Source organism: Manis pentadactyla, chromosome 5, assembly GCF_030020395.1.
Source record: "Manis pentadactyla isolate mManPen7 chromosome 5, mManPen7.hap1, whole genome shotgun sequence".
Taxonomy (NCBI): domain Eukaryota; kingdom Metazoa; phylum Chordata; class Mammalia; order Pholidota; family Manidae; genus Manis; species Manis pentadactyla.
In genome coordinates this window covers 50,170,262-50,192,389 of record NC_080023.1, presented here as the reverse complement: position 1 = coordinate 50,192,389, position 22,128 = coordinate 50,170,262, and the positions used below count along the sequence as shown (strand labels likewise).

Genomic DNA, 22,128 nt, shown 5'->3' with positions numbered 1-22,128 from the left:
TCCTGCATCACTTGCTCTCAAATGACCGGGAGGGTTGAGATGGGATGAGCTGTAGGAAAGCACAGCTTTGAAAAAAACAGATAACCTGCTGGGAGTAGGACGAGAGCTCAAGCAGCAAGGTCATTCATTTTAAATCCCCTCTGGGTCTCTTAGTAGCTGGGTAACTTCAGTCAAGTGCTTTATCACTCAGTACCTCAGTGTTCTTATGGTAAACAGTTAATCATAATGGTAATAATAAAAAATAATATTAAGCCCATGAGAATGTTGTGAGAATTAATTGTACCAGTACATCTAAAGGTTTTGGCTATAGAATCAGTAGTCATCACTACTATTTGCTGTGGAGAAAGGACAGCAATGCTGGTCACACCCTGAAAACTTAATTCTCTCTGGTGAGGAGGGAAATGCAGCTGGGCAGAGCAACAGTAGGCACAGAGATGCAACTGGGGGCTGTTTCGGAAACGAGAATACTTCTATAAGTGCGACTTCTATTTTACCCCAGCTATCTAAGGTTTCAAGTTGTGCAGTATTCTTTTAAGCCAGGATGGGAACTAAAAATTTCCATCCTATTCGATTTCAGCACTGATCAAGGGTACATATTTCTGTTTTCCTGAAGAAGCTTGTTTCCAAAAGGCTGTTCACATGAAGCCCTTTATTTACAAGTCAGAAGTAGTATCACAAGGGAAAAAAAAGACCTTCTTATGGAAGGAAGACAAAAGTGACTTGCCTTTTCTATGGTGCCAAGTTTTAAAATACCTATGTCAAAGTAATAAGAATAAAGTGTATAAGTAGAAAGCTTTTATATTGTTCAATCTAATATGGTTCAAAATCAAGATAATATGAAATAGTTTATTTAAAATAGAAAGGAATACTTTAGGTTTTATCCCAAAATATTTTGTACACCAGGTCAACTTTCTATATGCCCTATTAAGAGTTTAAAACACTTAGTGTTACTTGGAAAGTTTGTGTGTGTGTTTTTGATACCAGTCCCAACCCAAGATCCATATCTCTGACTCAGTCATGTTTGGAACTCACTGAAATACACCGTAGGTGTCAATTTTTTGGAAATCAGAAATTTCATCTCTGAAAAGAGAAGCCATCTTTAATGTCTGCTTCTGCTATTTTTAACCTACCTTCCTCTAGCAAATGTAATTTTGAAATATCTTTTTAAACATGAATTGTATCCTTATATATAGCAGGATATTTTTTCTAAATATCAACATCAAATGAAACAGCTCTCATGGTCACCTAATCCTGGTTGTTAAAATGAAAATAAACTGTAGGGGCACATAGAATGATGAAGGAAATTAACATGTCTAACCACTTGGTATTGTCATGAACTGTGCTAGATTCTTTATGTGTGCTATTTATTTAATCTTCAAAATAGCCTTATGAGTGAGGCATTTTTACAACATCAAAAACCCTAATTAGAATCATCTTTAGATATACAGATAATTCAAAAAGCACTTGTTTAAAGTGACACAATTCCTTTATTGTCCCCTATCACAAAATATTATATGACCCCATCTGTGAATGTGTAAGTGCTAGATCAATGTATGAATTAAGGAAGTGTTTTGAAATTTTTGAAAAGTTTACATTGTTTAAAACTAGATGATGTCATTTTACTTTCATTTGTTTAAAAAAGCACTCCCTTATAGTGATGTTAAAAATAAGTATGCTAAAAAAGGAGAACTTTGGGGGAAAACTCCAAAAGAGACAGAAGTTATTTTATCCAGGTTTCATAATGGCAGCAGAATGTAATTCACGTTGAAATTCAGGAATATGAGTGAAATTCAGAATTGCATCACTGATGAATTACAATAGATTTCTGTAGTCAGTTAAACCAAAAGTGAGCTGAAGATGCTTAAAATTTATTTCAGCTGCTTGCTGCACTGCAATATTCTAAGACCTCCAAAGTAGTGGCAAATACAGCTGTGTCCCTTTTTCTTTGGTATAATTATCATTAACATGTAAGATAGTGAATATATTATAACATTATCATCAATGTAAAAGCAAGGATAATTAGGAAACTTCAAACTGTGAAAAAGAAATATACACATAGGCATTAATTTGTAGTTTTTAGAGAGATTCAGTGAATATTATATAAGTTGTACAAAATTTGTCTTGCTTATTGAATAATTATTTTTTATACAATTTGCAAAGGTACATCATTTCTTGGTGATCATATTTATGTTATAAATACCAAAAGGTCTAAATGGCCAAACCATACAGACTTCTATGAGTATATTAGCATGATCATAGTATTTTGAAAGCTGGATTTTTTTTCTTTTTTGCATTGAAAGGTATATGACAAAAATCATTTTCCTTTAACGAGAATAAAACATGCAATAATTCTTTAAAAACAAAACAAAACAGAAAACCTTTGGTAATACATACATTCCAAAAGGTACTTTAAGAAACCAAGGTCCTATTTATTGCAGCTTATGGAACATATGGCTCATTATTTCAACTTTCATGACTATAGGTAGGCAAAAGCTGCATAATGGTACAATAAAGATTTAGAAGAAAGGGCCTCGTGAAAAAATGAGACAAAATTCAGCATCACACAAAAATCTAATTAAAGGTCTTACCACGAACTATGGGTGCTAAGAGCATCATGAAGAGCAGGAGCTGTGGCGGCCGCATGGTCGTGTCCTCCAGCGAGAGAGCCTCAGCAGTGAGCGTTACGAATGTGAACCGAAGTAAGTGTCTTTCTGGTTCCTCTTCTGTATTTCAAAACCGATGATTAAAAAAATGATAAAAAGCTCAAAAAGAAATATTCCTCAAAAACAGAAACACCAATATCCCAAATCTGAATCCTGCAAACAAACAAACAAAAAGGGTTATCAAATACAGGGGTTTTATCTTAATTCCTTGAAAGTTTATTTCCTGACTAGTACATCTGTATACTTCCTCCCTTCTTCATTTTAGTGATTACAGATATCATATATAAAACTGAGTAAGCAACTTAGAGGACATTATTTATGTATGTATTACTACAATGTTTACTTCCCATTCCAAATTAACTGAAATAAAAAATTCAATCTTATTCAACAAATATAAATATGCTATATTAATTTATACAATAATTACTTAATAATTAATTTGTATAACTTGCTTATTTGTGTAAATAGATTTGGGCTAACTTTGTATTAACATTTTCTATAAAGAAAACTCTAATGCAATAAATGGTAAGAAATTATTAGAATGGTAAAGAAAAATTCATTCATTACCATTACTGAGTTAAAAAAAAAAAGTTGTCTTTCTTTCCAGACTCTAACACTCATCATTTTACATATTAACTACATTAGTTTTCTAAGAATCATTGTAAGTAAATCTGTGACAATCCTAGAATTATGTTAATTAATTATGCCCAGACAACTAATTCATCCAAAAGAGGTTCACTGAGTGGACTGAAATACAAAGCACTGGGCTAGGAACACAGGATAGAATATTAGAATGCTGACTAAAACAAACAATTAGGATCTTACAACCTAAGATGAGCAATCTTGCTTTAAAGTGTTAAATACATATAGAAGAGATGAAAAACTTTAAGCATTAAAAAACTTATTTTACTAAGCCAAACTGATAAACTGCCTCCTCTTAGTCTTACACACACTTATCCTATTAAGCAAAAATACTGAAGTAACATGACCCAAACTTTGACAACGTCTCCCAGAGTCAGCTCCTTTAAAACTGTAAAACTGATCAATCAAGTGAAAACTGGGTGTCCCTTCTGTTCTCTATGTCTCTCTCTCTCCTTCTATTCTGGTGATATATATATATATATAGTTAAAATAATTTCATATTTTGAGTAAAACATTTCTGAAAAAGGATAGCCAAAGTAGAGATAGCTTATTGAAGATTGTATTAATAAGCTTCATTCTGACAAAATAAATTCAAAAATATTTCTGAAATACTTGCCTAGGTTATAAGGCAGGTTTTCTGGCCCTGTTATTTATAGCATGGTAATTAAGAACAGATTCTGGAGCAATACCAACCAGTTCAATTATTAGCTTTACTAGTGCTATGACCTTGGGCAAATCATGTAAGCCATCAGTGCCTAGGTTTCCCACCTGTTAACAGAAGGGAGTGATATTATTTATTCATATGGTTATATGAACATAAAATTTGTAGTATTTAACTATATAAAATACATGGAAATATGTGCAGCCCCAGTGTCTAGCATGCGGTAAGTGCTATATGCCTCAAAAATTATTATACATCTCATTAGTTTTCAACATTGTCCTACTCAACCTTTTAACATGGATGTGTAAGAAACAAAATCATTTGATAATTTTAATTCAGAAATATTTATTAAGTGACTGTTTTGTTGACAGGCTCCATAAACACTAAATCTGGACATGACAGACACAAAAATCTTCTTTTTAATCCCATACATATTATAAAAAAATGAAGTTAATAAAGAGACAATCTCATAATATTTTGCTGTTACAAAAGTGAAAGCACTGACAAGAAAAAAAGTTTAGATAAACAAAAACTACATGGAAAGGAACCATTTGCAACGTGTTCATTTCTTTTTCTCTTATTCACGTTCTAACTAACAAGAAAGCATTCAGACCTTATTCTTATTTGCCACAAATGTATATAACTCTTCCCAAAAATAACTTTGGAAAGAAAATGGTCTTTTCAAATGCTAATCTGAAATTATTTATTTAACTTGCACATACTAATTAATGGATACTTATAGAAGGATACTTAAAAATTGATACATCAACAAATAAATAATATCCCCCCACTTAATATTCAGTTAATGTGGTTTTTCCCCTTCTATGACCATTAAGTACATAATTTACATCACAGAGACATACAAAAACACATACATAAATACACATAAGATAAACACATATAGAAGTTTTTTTGCCACTGGAAATGACTGTGGGCAGCCATGTTATGAATTATTTATTCATTAGTTCAAAAACATATATGTACTTAATATCTATCAAAGTTGATATATTGAGAATGCAAATGAAGAACATTTTTCTCACAACTCACATTGTAGTGGGAAAACTGAACACTGCAAACAAAGTCAAAGACAAAGAATTAACTGTTTTTATTAAGAACCTATCACATGACAAGCAATGTTCTAATTATTGTGTAATCATCTGATTCAACTTTCTGTATTAATTTATAAAGCAAATAATATTGTCTCATGTTTACTGAGGAGGACATGCAGACATGTTTTGCAGCAAGAATTTCGAACCAAATGTCTGACTCCAGAATCAGTGCTCTTTCCTCTTTCTATTATAGAAATAATCAAGGAAATGTCTGAGAGTAATTAGGGCAATTAATTGTGCAAAGGAAGGGGGGCAATGCAGCAAGTTTCCAAGGAAGATTTAGGCTTGCTTAAATATGCTGTTTGACTATGAAGATTGGAGAACACAGAACAGCACAGATACATGAGGTAGGGGAGGAAGGACAAAGAGAAAAGAAAAGAAAGGCTTGTTTAAGAAGGAAGAAATAAGCCTAACTATAGTAATGTATTCTTTGGAGGCTCAGGAACATTTATTTCGATAGTGAAATGTAAGTATTGCTATGGTGAAATATGGCTTCGGTGAAAATGAAAATAGTTTATTTCCTATGATATCTTCACATTGACAAAGCAATGGGAGAAAGCTACTTTACAGAAGTATAAGTACATACCCATTATTTATAATAACGGTTTAAGATATCTCAGCAGGACATAAAGCCACATCTACTAAGATATTTTTCATTTGATTTGGGTACAGAAGTTTGTTTTCATGATTACTGAGTAAACAGAGGTAGGGAAAGGAATTTAGAAGAGTAGAAACTATTATTTGAGGAGGAAAACATGTTCTCATACCCCAGCCTTACCACTTGCTTACCTCTTGCCAACAGCCCCAAAATAATGTGCTACTGTTGGGGGGCACATATAATAAAAGTGCAATAATTAAACTATGTAAGTTTTAATAGATAATTTGAAAGACAAGGTTGCTCATAACCTATAGAATGGTAAACACCATTCTTTGAGTACTAACATTGCAACAAAAAAACAGAAAACTTTCTAGGGTGACTTTTTTTCCTACTTATGTATGGTCATTGGCTTTAAAACCAAGCCAGTTATCATATAAAGGGGATTTTCACTTAAGTCATTTCTGAAGCATAGCTCTTCAAAAACACAGAGAGAAGAAAAACCAAGGACAGGCATTAGGGATTCATTAAGCCACATATGAAAAGATGATTACTCTTAAAAAAAAGATTTACTAATGGTATAAAGCATTTAACAACTGAATTTCAATATATACTACCATCTCCAATAAAATTCCCTTAACTTTCTCTATGTACAAAGCTCCATGCTCACACTATGGGTCAAGTGGGGAAAGTGTGGCTACAAGTCTAAAATGTATCACCATTTAAAACACTTACAGTAAAATAATGAATGCTAAGAGGTATTCTCACCAATACCACAGTGCTGTGCTAAATGCAAGGTGTTATGTGAGATGTTCTAGGAACACAAGTTAAAAATTGTCAGATATTTGTGTGTGTGTGTGTGTGTGTGTGTGTGTGTGTATAACATCAATGGATTTAAAATCATGCTGAACTAATATTCTGTTACTGGCTGAGTTTGCATACCTCTCTGATTCACAGTTTCTTCAACTACAAAAGAGAGAACAATATTCACCTTGCGGGCTGGTTGTAAGGATTAGAGATAATGTAAATTACTTTCTGATACAGAGTTTGTCACAAGACTGTATATGTCTGCCATTCACCAGCTTCCTCTGTTTCCTTTATTCCTCCAAACTGAGGAACGGACCATATGCCTGGCAATACCCCTACCCCACCCACTCTGCCACCACTTACATATTTAGGAAACTAATATCAGAGGTATCTAGATATGCACACTCTCCTCGAGAATTCTACAGCTGAGCAATGCATACTAAAATAATGTGAGATTTTATACAGGAGGATTTTCAGTATGTTTCTCTTGTTTAAAATATACTTCATTACTTCTGCTACTGATATGCATTGCATTAGTAAATCAACACATTAATTCTTTAAAAATTATTCTCAAAAGATAGTATTTCTAACTTTCATCAAAGAGTTTCACAATATGGCAAACAGTTTTGACTCTACATTATCCAGAGCTTGGAGGTAATATATTCCTAGTGCAGTCCTTTCTAAGGCACTTGGAGGCCTCATACACAACTACCTAACTTCACTATTTTTCACTATATTCAAAATTAAAAAGTGAGTTTGATTAAAGTGTCCTAATTTACATCATTAGTATTTAAGGTCATAATTACGAATCTGTGTGATTTGATTCCACTAAAAGTTGAAAAAGAATTACAACATGGGAAGGTATTCTGCAAATGTCTTATATAATAGAAGTTTTCTACATAAACTACATGGAAATTTCCTTACTTGTTAGGTTTAGACTAAATTTCAATCATCTCTAGCACAATTATACTCTGAGATATTCCAATTTTTGTTGTTGTTGTTATTGCTGAAACAGACGTTGCCCTAAACCTAAGACATTGATATTTACTTTTAGGAAAAGCCCTCCTTAAATTCTGGTGTCATAATTTATTTTTCCTGTTCAATTTGTCCATACATCTCTCTTAGATCATGCTTGAAAGCTTCTGTTTTATACTTGCGTCCTCTACACTGTAAATAAAGATGAATGTTGGAATTAATATCTGAATGCCACTCATCTTGGATGTGACACTTTCATTTTAGCTATTCTTAATCACATTTCTGTAGGATAACTTTCAATCTTTTCCAAGGTAAATTGCATGTTATTAATTTATCTTTCTCCTCATAATAACCTAGACAATATAATTTAATCTATATTTTATAGTTCCCAGCTATTAAATATTCACTTATCACAAGTTCTGCTACCTATAAATTTTGCTCCATATAAACTTTACAGATTTTTATTAAGCCATATTTTATTTTGCATATTTACTTGTTTGTAACATATAAGTCTATTTAGAGGTCAGTTTTTTTCTCCACATGTTCTGCACATGCCAGAAGTCTACAATGCCAGGTGGCACTATTTTAAATAATTGGTATATAGTTCCGTAATGCCATTACTAACTATAATACAGGAAAGTAGTTCCCCATTTAGCATGCTTTTCTTTTTTTGTCATCCCATATAGAGAAAGTATAGCCATTGCCTCAAAAAAAATCCCTGTCTTTGGAAGTGTTTTTAAACATCACTTGGGTGTTGTATGGATTTTTCCAGGGTTAGTACATTCATTTTGAAATTTGAATGATTTGAAACTACACTCATTAACATATAAAATATTTATCACAATCCTTCTCTATAAATTACCTTTTTAGTGATATAAAATTAACATGGTAACTTGTGAAAAGTGATAGAAATTTCAAAAAAGATTAATCTGGTTATTTTATCATGATACTACCTTAAGAAGCAAAAATCTGTTATCACAGAAGAGAATCTAGGCAATCATGATTTATGTGCACATAGTTCACTACATTTATTAATAATATCCATCCATAGTAACCAAAAATAGTGAAGTATTTCTGAGAAGTATTCATTTAATAAAGCTGGAAAATATATTTCAACTAGAGTATTTAATTATGCATAGATACTTAGATTAGAGGCTTTTATAATGCTCATTATTCAAATTCAAAATTGCAATATTTCCATGACTTACTAATATTGCACAATCATAAGCATATACATTGCAAGGCTTCATAATCCATGCCCTATGAAATCACAGATGATACCATAACCCTCAAAAATATCTTTCCAAAAGCAGTTCTGCATGGAAGACTCTATGATATAATTAATTAACTCTTAGGGAAAACAAGCTGGATAGCAAGATGAAAAATTAGGCGGCTATACCAGAACTTGCTCCCATGACCATCCTATGAAATGTTAAAATGTTTAGAGTGATCATCACTGCATAGAAGCTAAATGAGTTTTTAAGGAGTTTAGACAGAATAAAAGTTTTTAAAATATTAACTTATAGTATGTAATTTATAGTGTCTAAAACTTATACAGAAGTTTTATTATTGTTTATATATATATATATATATATATATATATATATAAAATTGTCACCTAAGAGAGTGCATGTGTGTGTACTGTGGCATTGTAAAATACTATTACTTTGGGTCCTACTAGTGATCTTACTATTAAAAAAAAAATTAAACAGCTTCTCTTACCATTACTGAAAACCAAATCATTAAAATAAGGTTCAAGGGTACTTCTTTCTTTCAATATTTATTGAGTCAAACAATATTATATTAAAGACAGTTCAAATGTGTTTAACTATCAAGTTTATTTAGTAGCTATAAGGAGCTTAATGTTCTAATGACAAACACTTCCTTAATGCCAGATCCCTTTGGAGATTCATAGAGGACAAACACCCCATAACCTTGCTTAATACTTTTGAGAAATACTGAATTCACTCAGACCACACATGTGTTTCTTCAGCAATGTGTTCCAAACGATCATTACTGAACACGAACAATGTAAACTAAACATGAACAATGTAAACTATGTTTGGCCATGGGAGGTATGTGAGATACACAGCATGATCCTTGCATCAAAGAGAGAAGAGAAGGAAATGAGGAACAGAAAAACAATGGCAACAGGAAAGAGGAAGAAAAGAGTTAATGCTGGAAATACAAATAATAAAATATAAATTCAAATATTGATAAGATACTTAGGGGAAAAATAGAGCTGATAATATAGCTTCAAAGGTCCTGGCGACCTACAAGAAGACAACAGTAATTGAGTTAGAATTTGAAGAAAGATTTCACTAAAAGGCAGTTGGAGAAGGAAGATTCTGGGTTAAGGGATGTTATGAAAAAAAGGTAAAAGTTGGCAAAAGAGCATTTTACAAAACCTCAAGTCATCTGGTTTGTAAATAAGTGTGGAGTATTGAGTAAATGAACAGCAAAAAACAATATAGACAATTCACTGAGGCAGAATAGGAAGGTTTTTGAAGGCTATAAAAGGAATTTTAATTCAATTTGATTAGTTTCCAATTGTGCATTTTGTAACATTTAAATAATATTGTAATATTTAAAGGCACAAATCAACATTAAATACATAAAAATCACTGCATGTACTATCTTTCAAGAAGGAGGATAAATATGTCAGTGAATCTATTCCAAATTTACAATACTCTTTATTACTTTTAAACACTTGAACATTTTGTTCTGAATTTAATTTGTATATAAATGATCTTTGGTTTGAAATAAAGAACCTGAGTTAAAAGAGGTAGTAACTGAAATAGTGGTATTAAGTGAATCATTAAATCAATGAACTAACTAGTATTTAGTACCTAACATGACACTACACAAAAATAATTCAGCTTTTGCATTTTCATAATATGATACTTTTATCAATGTTCCAACCTTGTAAAACACTGCTTAGCAATTTGAGATCAAATATTGATTCCAGAGAATTACAACACTTTTAAATGCAATGAATTGTTACGCATTTAGCAGTGTATTACTACCAAATAATAGACTCTAATTGTACTACTAATCTGTACAGATGTCTGTATATATTGTAAAACATTCAAGTCCAATACAACCTGGAAGAAATTTCATATACAAGAAGTACTTGCCTTGAACCTAGGCCTGGACACTGCCATACTTTTCCTAGTCCTTTATTTCTGTATATTTATTTTTAAAAACCTAAGCTCCTGTCATTAAGTATTAAATACTGGTTAAGTTTGAGCCATAAGATGTAGCATGAATAGAAGACACGAACATGAGTTTTAAAGAAAAGGAGTTTAAGTTCTCTCTTTTCAAGCTGTGAGCTTATGGCCACAAGCAGATTACTTACATTTTCTATACCCTTATGTTCACATCTGAAATTACAAGGTCGTTATAAGGCTTGAATAAAGGTCATATATAGACACTACCTATAAAGATTCCTGGCAAGTGTAGGCATTCAATAAGTGAGAAAAATACTTGTTCTCATTTAATGAAGGGTTTTATATTCAAAAGTAACGTTGTAAGTGATATATGAGATTACATTTGGTGGTGAGTGGGACAGAAGAACATAGGAATTTGTGAGTGGATGGATAGAAAAGGGAATAGAATCAGAAGGTACACTTGTAAACACTGTGTTTTAGAAGATTAAAATTGGTTGTGGTATACAGGAGAAAAAGGGGAGGAAAGAAAAATTTAAGCTAGTGGTGTGGGTGATATTTGCCAGTTAGTATGGTGGGAGTTCACAATGACCTACAAACCCAGTATTGTGATCGGAAATAGAGATTTTTTGAAGAAAGTTAAGACAATTTTTCAAGTTGTAGAAATATCACAGTTAAATGTTTTGTCAGGGTGGAAGAAAAATAAATTAGGACAGAAAACACAAGGAAAAATCAGAGAATGAGTACAGAAGATACAGGAAAAAGTTAAATCAAATTGGAAGGGAAAATAGTTCAGGAATCAAACTGCATTTCCACTACTACTTTAACTTAAATCTCCATTCTTTCCTCGTTCCTTCCCTACTCTCTCCTCCAGAAGTGTCAAAGTCTCCTCCAGAAATCAAAGAACAACCTATTTGTATTCAATTAATTTTTAAAAGATTATTTACAACACTTTGCAAGCAATGAAATGCTACATTACTACACATTATCTGAAACATTAACAAACAATGTTTTCTGTTAACTAAACCAGATCTCTCTATATTTCAAACATAATCTGATGCTACATTAGAAAATGAGTTATCTGGAAAAGTAGTTTTAATAAGAAGTTTCTCTAGAGTACAAGTCCCATCTAATTGTCTTTCATATAATGTTATGATCTAGTAAGTGTCTATTAATGTTTAGGAACAAATTTGGATTTAATGAACACCGCTATTTTGGGCTGTAGGGCAGCATATCATTTAACCATGAAACAGCTGTTTTACACAGGACCGCTCTCTTGCAAAGTGTCCTTGAGTTAACCTCTTCATGGAGAGCCCCATGATGCATTTGACTGGAGTTTGTTTCCAATAGGCTTTGAATAAGATTATATTTGCCTCCATTGATACATTCAGTAGGAAATAAAATCAATGAGTTTGAAACTAAGCTGAATGAAATTACATTAATGAATCTTCTCTGGAAAACAATTGCTCGAAATGAGATTATTAAAACTAAAAAATGAATCTCATATCCTTCCCATGTATATTATTTATAAATTAGATCCTTTACTTTGCTCTTCAAAAATTAAATACTCATAAAATCTCAAATTTTTACTATCAATACTAGCTGTGAAATATAAGTCTGAATGAACATAGCTATTATTTAAAAGGATATTCAAATAATCAACTACTTTATGTCATTTATGATCATGATCAAGGCCTAATTACTATGCTTCTGAGTGAAATCAAAAATAGAAAGGGTTAAGCAAACTACAGTTAAAACATTCAGAATATAACAGATATTTACATCAAAGTAAATAATTCTATTTCTAACAGAAGCCTGTGAATCTATTCCAAAATCTACAGAGCACTAGGCAAAATAATAGTCCTCCTCATCACAACAGCTGTTTATTAAGCCCTTACTGTATCAGCACTGTCATAAGAGCTTACCACATATTAACTTATTTAACTGATTTTAAACATAAACATTATTGCTACTACTATATCAACTCCAAAGGAAGGGGGTATTACTATTCCTGATTAGCATATGACCAAACTGAGGGACAAGGTTAAAGAGCTTGCTGAGTTACACAGCTAAAAACAAGTAAGTTGAGATTTAAATTTAAACTGTGTAAACCAATGATTTGTGCTTTCACTCATTAAACTCTGCTGCCTCTCAGCACTTCTACTGACTACTGATTCTGCAGCACACCTATTCTAAACTTGACATTCGTGTCCCCCTGCCAGAATGCATATGTTGATTACTAATCAATCCCTTGTGATGGTGTCAGGAGGTGGGCCCTTTGGGAGATGATCAGGTCACAAGAGCCGAGCCCTCCTGAAGAGAATTAGTGCCCTTATGAAAGAAACCCAGAGAGCTTTCCAGCCCCTTCTAACATGTTAGATTACAGAGAAGACAGCTGTGTGTAACCCAGGATGTGAGCTCTCACCCAAACCCAATCATGCTGGTACCCTGATCTTGGACTTCCGTCTCCAGAACTGTACTATGAGAAATCACATTATGTTGCTTATTAGATACCTGGTCTACGATATTGTTACAGCAGCCTGTGCTAAGACAACACTTGATGTGAATGTAAGGTAGGTGTGATTAGTGTTGAAATTAAGGGTGGAATGGAAGGAGATGAAGATATAGGATACAGCTACACAGGGACATATTCAAACAGACTCCACACTAATGCTGCATTATGTTGTTTTCTACTTGGCAATTTTATAACTGAACTCACTCACCTGAGTATTCCATGACTGAAAACCTTGTCAATATATTATAGCTAGGATAAGTTTGTATTATAAGTGCAGTTCCATGGTTTGATTTTAAACCAACATGATCACATTTTCTCCTGTGAATTCTTTATAATAACATTATCAATGCAAATAGTACTACAGTTGAGATTTGGTGAAAAAGGTATTTCCATAGACAGGAACAATGAACTTTAAATGTCAAAAGAGATGACCAGCATCATATCAAGCTATAGGATGGGTTTAGAGAACTGAACTAGGACATACATCTCGTTTCTTAAACAACAGCTCAGTATTTCTCTGAGAAAAATGACAGCTACTAAGTAACTGACTAAAAATAAAGCCTGGAATAGAGAAGTTACATGAACATAGGTAGTAATGTCAAATTCGGTCTATTCTAATTTCTTCAGGCAGATAAGGAAAAAAAAATAACACACATATCTACTTAGCATTTTCTTTGAAGACTTTCCAAAACCAGGAGGAATGCAGGAGAACCAAAATCTCATAATGAGCTAGACGGCAGCATCACAGGTTTAGTCATCATAACCAGCCAGTCCCATTCATCTCTCTCACAGAAACAATCTGACTTTAAGCCCCTGATATTCACATTTTTTAAAGACTTTCAGTAAATTTCTTTTTCAAAAGCAATTTAAACAAATATTAGTTAGAAAGAGATTACTGTGAAAAGAGTGGATTATTTTTAAATGTATAGTAGACAAGGTGTAAAAATAACTCCTTTAGAACTGCCTCATATAAAAAATATAACTGTTCTAAATATCTTGTTCTTGGATTTTGAAAGAAATGGATTATCTTTTGTGAGTCACAAAATATTCCAAGAGGGCTTTCCTATATTTCATTTCTTAGTGTATCAGGAGCAACCAGGCAGGAGAAGAAAGCACACATGTTTTGAAATTATCTCATCTCAGTAGGGTACACCTGGATAGGTCTCAAATTAAACATCTTTCTTAATGGCCCATTATGGAGTATCAGCACCTAAAATACCCAGAGGGAGTCAGGGACCATTACTGCCAAGGAGAGTTCCTTTGTAGCATATGATGCAATATGCAACTTTAGCCTGACTGGAAGTTTATTTAAATACATATTTATGGTTTTAAAATCAAATCAGTAGCTACCATAGTAAGGATTAACATAGCCCCAAGACACAAATTAAAAATATAACTGCATCAGTACATTTTTATAGTAATGCTTTGATAATTAGCATTTACATGTACCTGTCAAATTATGAAATAGGTCATTTTACAAAGTTAACTTTTAAGACAGCTGCTTGGAACTCAAAGTATATTCTTCATAAGGATGGAAAAAAAAAACTAAAGTAAATTTAATCTTTATAGTAAAATGTATATAACTTTTAGCAGAAGTAATCATCATCAGAGCAGCTATTCTTCAGAGGTTTCTAATAGATGCTGATACACTGAGAGCAGTTTACATGTATTATTTCATTTTTCTCCACAATAATATAAAACAAATATAAAATGAAGATACTGTTTTTCCATCCAACATATCTTCTCAGCTTCTAGGGTTTCCACTGGAAAGCAAAACTGCAAACAGGACATAAAGAGAAATCAGAATGAAACCATCCTTTTGTTCCATCCATCTTGCTTCTGCCAGTCCTGTTAGTTAGAAACTGACCTGGAGCAGCATGAGGAAAAACCAAAAGCACCAATTAGGTATGAGCATAAGTAGGCAGAAGGCTGTAAGGAAAGAAAAGGAAGGGAAAAGCAGGAGAGGAAAGGAAGGGGAAATATCTAAGTGGTAGTAATTGAGTGGAAAAGGAATCTCTAAACTATTTTGGCTAATATATTTAAATACAGAAAAATAAAGGATGTATTCAGGAAAGAAACATGTAAGTCAGGTCCTATTTAGTTTACCATAATTGAAGAATATTAGAACAGAATAATGGCATCTCAAATTATATAATGTGAGGCATTTATTTAAAAAATTACTCTGAATGACTCCAAAAGATGTCTAAGCAAATAAGTACACCATATACTGTCTAATATAGATACTAAAATCAATCAAATATAGTGACTTAAAATTAAGAGAAGTCATTAAAAAAAAACATCTTTGTTAATGAGAAGAGTAACACTTGAAAAATAACAGACTAATTATAAAATGTGAAAGTGTATGAAGACTTAACTACAAAAATGGGCATATAAGTCACCTAGAGCTCTTCATGCTGCTTCCTCAGGGCGTCTATACCTTCAACATGTTCAAAAATTGGAAACTTCAATGAAATCGTCTCAGTGATTTCAGCAAGATAGTAATCTACAGGATGACTTTTTTATTTCCCATTAGTAATAAGATATGATATATAATTAAGTTTTATTCAGATTATTTTAGGCCAAATACAAAACTGTTCTAAATGGAGATTATGTAACTGAAATGCATAAGGGAAGAAAACTTGAAAACAGAAGCATAAAAGTAGCTCTTCAAAATTATTTTTGAAGGTGTTTATTGTTTAAGATAAATGCCTGCAAGAAACTTATTTCATAAAATTTTATTTTATTTATATTTAAGGCATTGAATATGGCTTAGAGACTCCTATTCATTGAAAGATACCACTGTTTTGATCCACACAAAACCCCTTTCCTCCTCCCTTGCCAGTAAAAATATCCTTGAGTTATGCAGTTTAAAAATTACATTGAGATTTTAGTACATAAATCATTTCTTTGTTCAGTTCTTTCTCTGCAGAATGATGATTCACAGGGATAATTCAGGAGAACTTAGGTTCTAAAGTAACCAAAACTGGCAAATCGTACAAAAAAATATATAGTGTCATTGTTTAACACTAGGCTGTAGCTAGAAATAAAGAGAACACAATTGACTATGAGGGAAAATCCATCAGAAACCATCAAGCTCGCAGACTATTATACCTATGACATCTGGATACTTTTTAACTAACATATAAATATTCTCATAATTTATTCCACAGTGATGGCAGATAAAGAGCCAAAGGATATAATTCCCTTCTATGAAAAATGTTGAATCTTTAGATTAAAAACTTTTTTATTCAAAAACTGTATTTGTGATGGCTTTTTGAGAGTTAAAAAATTTGGTAAATTAGAATAATTACATACCTATCTGTTTTAGAATAATTAGTAATCTATGTTTTCTGGTTTTGCTTTTACTACCATACCTGAAATAACTGAGCAAGACATAGTTGGAAGCAACTAAAGATTATTTTTTCCTTGCATTTTAGACATTGCTTTATTTTTATAGAAATTTAAAAAGTAAGATTTTCTATGAAATATTTCAAGGCAACAGAATTCAGGAAGAAAACACAGTCTTGTTTTTATGAACATTTACCCTAACAATGATTTTTTTAATGTGTGCATGAACCATGATATAGTTAAACACACAGTTTAAATCTTTTCCTTTTTATTTCTAAAAAGTTTGAAATAAACTGAAGATAATTACTTTTCTTTGTGAAAGTGTAGGGAGATTATTTAGTCAAACTGAAATAGTGGCCTTCTGACCCCGGTTCCTTCTTTTCCCTCTGTGATATGTCTTATTTTCTACCTTTAATGAAAATGTATATTCTAATATGTGGTTTTAAAATAAAACAGAGAAAAATATACCTTATCTCACACTTCCCCAAGGTCTTGATAAAAGAACTTAATATACAAAATCCAATCAATCTAAACACAACATCTCCATAGATTAATAGTATTAAATAGGTTTCATCTTGTCATAAGTGTTTTTTATTCCAAAAGAACTGCATGAAGGATGTGTACATTAGTGATAAATCTTGTTGGTCTTTTAGATTTGGATAAAACCTGGAATTATCTATAATAAAAATATCTATAATAAAAATATAGATAACTTATGCTGAGAAAATAAAGGCCTAAAAAGTAGCACTGTTAATCAGTACATGCTACTTACAGGGTATCATCCTATGTCTCTTTTCTCCTCTTTGACTTTTTCTTGTTATTCTTTTATATGTTCATTAAACAAATAGAACTTTGCAATAACTACATCACTTTAGTCAGAATGAATAAATGCACGAATTCCTTTAATTTGATTAAATCAAATCATTGAGTTTACTAACATAGTTCGATTAGATTATAAACAATTGTATAATTTCAGACTCTGACCATCTAAGATAAATGGCTATTCATTATGACAACCAGTGTATTACTAGAGGTGTGCCTGGTGTATTTTAACTGTATAATTATGTAAAAAACATCAGTAAGGACAATTATAAACTATTTGACAAGTAAGTCAAAATCATTTAGAGTAATTAACCATGATTTAAAATTAAAAATTCTGTATATCTTAAGAAACTAGGAAAATAAGAAGAAACAAAGCCCAAATTAAGTTGAAGGAAGAAAATAAAGATCACAGCAGAGATAACTGCAATAGAGACTAAAATAACCATTGAAAATATCAATGAAACCAAGGGCTGGTTCTCTGAAGATAAACAAAATTGGAAAACCCTTGAATGACCCAGAAAAAAAGAGAGGGCCCAAACCAATAAAATAAGCAATAAAAGAAGAGACAGACAACTAATATCACAAAAATACAAAGGATCACAAGAGACTACTACAAACAATTATATGCAAAAATTAGACAGCATAGAAGAAATTTCCTGAAACATACAACCATCCAAGACTGAAACAAAGAATTAGGAAATCAGAACAGGCTTATTAGAGAATGCACATTAAACCAGTAATTAAAAAAACCTACAAACAAAAATCCAGTGCCAGGATGCTTCACTTGTAGAATTCTGCCAAACTTTCAAAGTAGAGTTAATACCAATCCTTCTCAAATTATTTCAAGAAACTGAAGAGGAGGGAATATTCCAAACTCATTTTATGAGGTCATAATTACAATGATACCACAACAAGATAAGGATAGCAAAAAAAAAAAAGAAAGACACAGACAAATTTCTCTGATTAACATAGATATAAAGTTTGAACAATATATTAAAAGAATGAGGGCATGGAAAAAAGATGGCAGTGTGAGCAATGAGGCAGAACTCTCCTCTCAAAACCACATATAATATGAAAACACAGCAAATACAAGTAATCCTAAAAGAGTGACCAGAAATAAGCCAGCAACAGCCAGACAAAATCTAGGAAAAGAAAACATCTCATGGAAAAGGGATTATGAAAAGGCAGAAGAACCTTGTTCAATCGAAACAACTCAAACACCAGAAAGAGGGCTCAGTGAAACTGAAATTACCAATCTTCAAGAAAAAGAATGCAAAATAAAAGTCATAAGCATGCTAAAGGAGCTAAAGAAAAATATTCAAGATCTAAGGAAAGAATTCAAGACAGGGATAGACACGTTGACAAATACAGTAGCTGAAGTGAAACATACCAAGGAGGAATTTAAAAGCAGACTTAGAAGAGACAGTTAATGGAATAAAAATTAGAGAACAGGAATACAAACAAGCTGTGGCAGAGAGAAAAAAGGAATCTCTAGGAATGAAAGAATATTTAAAGAAATGTCTGACCAATCCATATAGAACAATAGATGCATTATAGGGGTACCAGAAGAAGATGAAATAAAAAGTGGAATGGAAAGTGTATTTGAAGAAATAATTGCTGAAAACTTCCCCAATCTGTGGAAAGAAATAGTCTCTCAAGCAATGGAAGTCCACAGATCTCCCAACAAAGGGACCCAAGGAGGACAACACAAACACATACAAAAATTTAAATGGCAAATATCAATGACAAGAACAGAGTATTAAGACCAGCCAGAGAGAGGAAAAAGATTACATACAAAGGGAAACCCATCAGACTTGTCAGCAGAAAACTTACAGGCCAGAAGTAACAGGCATGATATATGTAAAGCAATGAAACAGAAGGGCGTTGAACCAGGAATACTCTACCGATCAAGGTTATCACTTAAATATGAAGCAGGTATTAAACAATTTCCGGAGAAGCAAACATTAAGGGAATTTACCAACAAACCATCTCTATTGTGTATATTTGAAGGACTGCTATAGATGGAAGTGCATCTAAGGCTAAATAGCTGTGACCAGAAAAAATAAAAACACAGTAAAGGAAGTACACCAATTAATTACTGAGTAAATGCAAAATTAAATCAACTACTCACAACGTCAGTCAAGGGATTCACAAAGAGTACAGAATATGACATCTAACATAAAAAGAGTGGAGGAGGAAGAAAAAGAAGGGATAGAAAAAAGAATCTTTAGATTGTGTTTATTACAGCATAATAAGCGAGTTAAGATCATCAGATAGTAAAGAAGCTGACCTTGAAACTTTAATAACCATGAATCCAAAGTCTGCAATAACAATAAGTACATATCTATCGATAATCACCCTAAAAATAAATGAACTGAATGCACCAGGCAAAAGACACAGAGAGTTACAGAATGGACAAAAAAGCAATACCCATCAGAGGTGGAGCCAAGATGGCCATGTGAGTAGAGCAGCGGAAATCTACTCCCAAAACCACATATATTTATGAAAATATAACAAAGACAACTCTTCCTAGAATAGACACCAGAGGACACAGGACAACATCCAGACCACATCCACAAGTGGGAGAACCCAGCGCCTCGCGAAGGGGGTAAGATACAAGCCCCAGGACAGCGGGACCGAAACGACCCTCCCCCAAGCTCCCGGCGGGAGGAGAGGAGTCGGAGCGGCAGGGAGAAGGGAGCCCAGGACTACTGAACACCCAGTCCCAGCCATCCGGACCAGACCTCAGACACAGTGCATGCGTGGGGTCCTGGATACCAGGGAAACAGGACAGCAAGACCTGGGAGCAGGTCCCTGAGGCTGGCGCCCGGGGACAAAGAAAAGTGAGAGGCGCTTTTTTTTTTTTGCGAGTGCTTTTTGGAAGTCTTAAAGGGATAGGGACCACAAAACCAGATGGAAACTTCCCAGGAAACTTAGTACAGCAGCAGGGAATCTGAGGATCTCTGGGCACTCTAACCCCCTGGGCTGCAGGGAGCATGGAAGCCCCTCACGGAGATAAATAGCCTCCCGGCCGTTCCCCCTCCAATGCGACTCCACCAAATCGGAGCACCAGGCTAAGGCAGGCCACGCCCACAGCAACAGCGGAAATAAGCTCCATAGCAGCCAGGCAAGAATCAGAAGCCCTTTCTGCGCACAGCTGCACAGCACAAGCCACTAGAGGTCGCTGTTCTCCCAGGAGAGGAGGGCCACAAACCAACAAGAAGGGAATCTCTTCCAGCCGTCACTCGTGCCAGCTCTGCAAACTATCTCAATCACCATGAAAAGGCAAAATTACAGGCAGACAAAGATTACAGAGACAACACCAGACAAGGAGACAGACCTAACCAGTCATACTGAAAAAGAATTCAAAATGAAAGTCATAAACATGCTGACAGAGATGCAGAGAAATATACAAGAGCTAAGGGATGAAGTCCGGAGGGAGATTACAGAAGCCCAGAAAGAGATTACAGAAATGAAAGAAAATCTGGATGGATTTATGAGCAGAATGGATAAGATGCAAGAGGCCATTGATGGATTAGAAACCAGAGAACAGGAACGCATAGAAGCTGACATAGAGAGAGATAAAAGGATCTCCAGGAATGAAACAATATTAAGAGAACTGCGTGACCAATCCAAAAGGAAAAATATCTGTATTATAGGGGTATGAGAAGAAGAACAGAGAGAAAAAGGGATACAAAGTATCTTTGAAGAAATAATTGCTGAAAACTTCCCCAAACTGGGGGAGGAAATAATCGAACAGACCATGGAAATACACAGAACCCCCAACAGAAAGAACCCAAGGAGGACAACATCAAGACACATAATAATTAAAATGTCAAAGATCAAGGACAAGGAAAGAGTTTTAAAGGCAGCTAGAGAGAAAAAGGTCACCTATAAAGGAAAACCCATCAGGCTATCATCAGACTTCTCAACAGAAACCTTACAGGCCAGAAGAGAATGGCATGATATATTTAATGCAATGAAAAAGAATAGCCTTGAACCAGGGAAACTGTATCCAGCATGATTATCATTTAAATATGATGGAGGGATTAAATAATTCCCAGACAAACAAAAGTTGAGGGAATTTGCCTCCCACAAACCACCTCTACAGGGTATTCTAGTGGGACTATTCTAGACGGGAGCACTCCTAAGACTAAACAGATGTCATCAGAGAAAATAAAATCACAGCAAAGAAAGCAGAAAAACCAAATACTAACTAAAAGCAAAAAATAAAATCAACTACCTACTAAAAGCAGTTAAAGGAAACACAAAAGAGCACAGAATAAAACAACCAACATATAAAGAATGGAGGAGGAGGAATAAGAAGGGAGAGAAGAAAAGAATCTTCAGACAGTGTATACAACAACTCAATAAGCGGGCTAAGTTAGGCAGTAAGATACTAAAGAGGCTAACCTTGAACCTTTGGTAACCATGAATCAAAACCTGCAATGGCAATAAGTACATATCTTTCAAAAGTCACCCTAAATGTAAATGGACTGAATGCACCAATCAAAAGACACAGAGTAATAGAATGGATAAAAAAGCAAGACCCATCTATATGCTGCTTACAAGAAACTCACCTCAAACCCAAAGACATGCACAGACTAAAAGTCAAGGTATAGAAAAACATATTTCAGGCAAACAACAGAGAGAAGAAAGCAGGGTTTGCAGTACTAATATCAGACAAAATAGACTTCAAAACAAAGAAAGTAACAAGAGATAAAGAAGGACATTACATAATAATAAAGGGCTCAGACCAATAAGAGGATATAACCATTCTAAATATATATGCACCCAACACAGGAGCACCAGCATATGTGAAAC

The 22,128-nt window shown here is 33.4% G+C and overlaps 1 protein-coding gene across 22 annotated transcripts in view; it reads right to left on the bottom strand.

The window, feature by feature from the left end:
* ADGRL3 (adhesion G protein-coupled receptor L3) overlaps window positions 1-22,128 on the bottom strand; it is an 807,141-nt gene that overhangs the window by 506,447 nt on the left and 278,566 nt on the right. For all 22 annotated transcript variants that reach the window (XM_036895181.2, XM_057502261.1, XM_057502262.1 and 19 more), the window contains exon 3: window positions 2,589-2,816. In XM_036895181.2, the coding sequence (XP_036751076.2) occupies window positions 2,589-2,643 (55 nt within the window). In that variant the 5' untranslated portion in view covers window positions 2,644-2,816. The remainder of the gene's footprint in view (window positions 1-2,588; window positions 2,817-22,128) is intronic.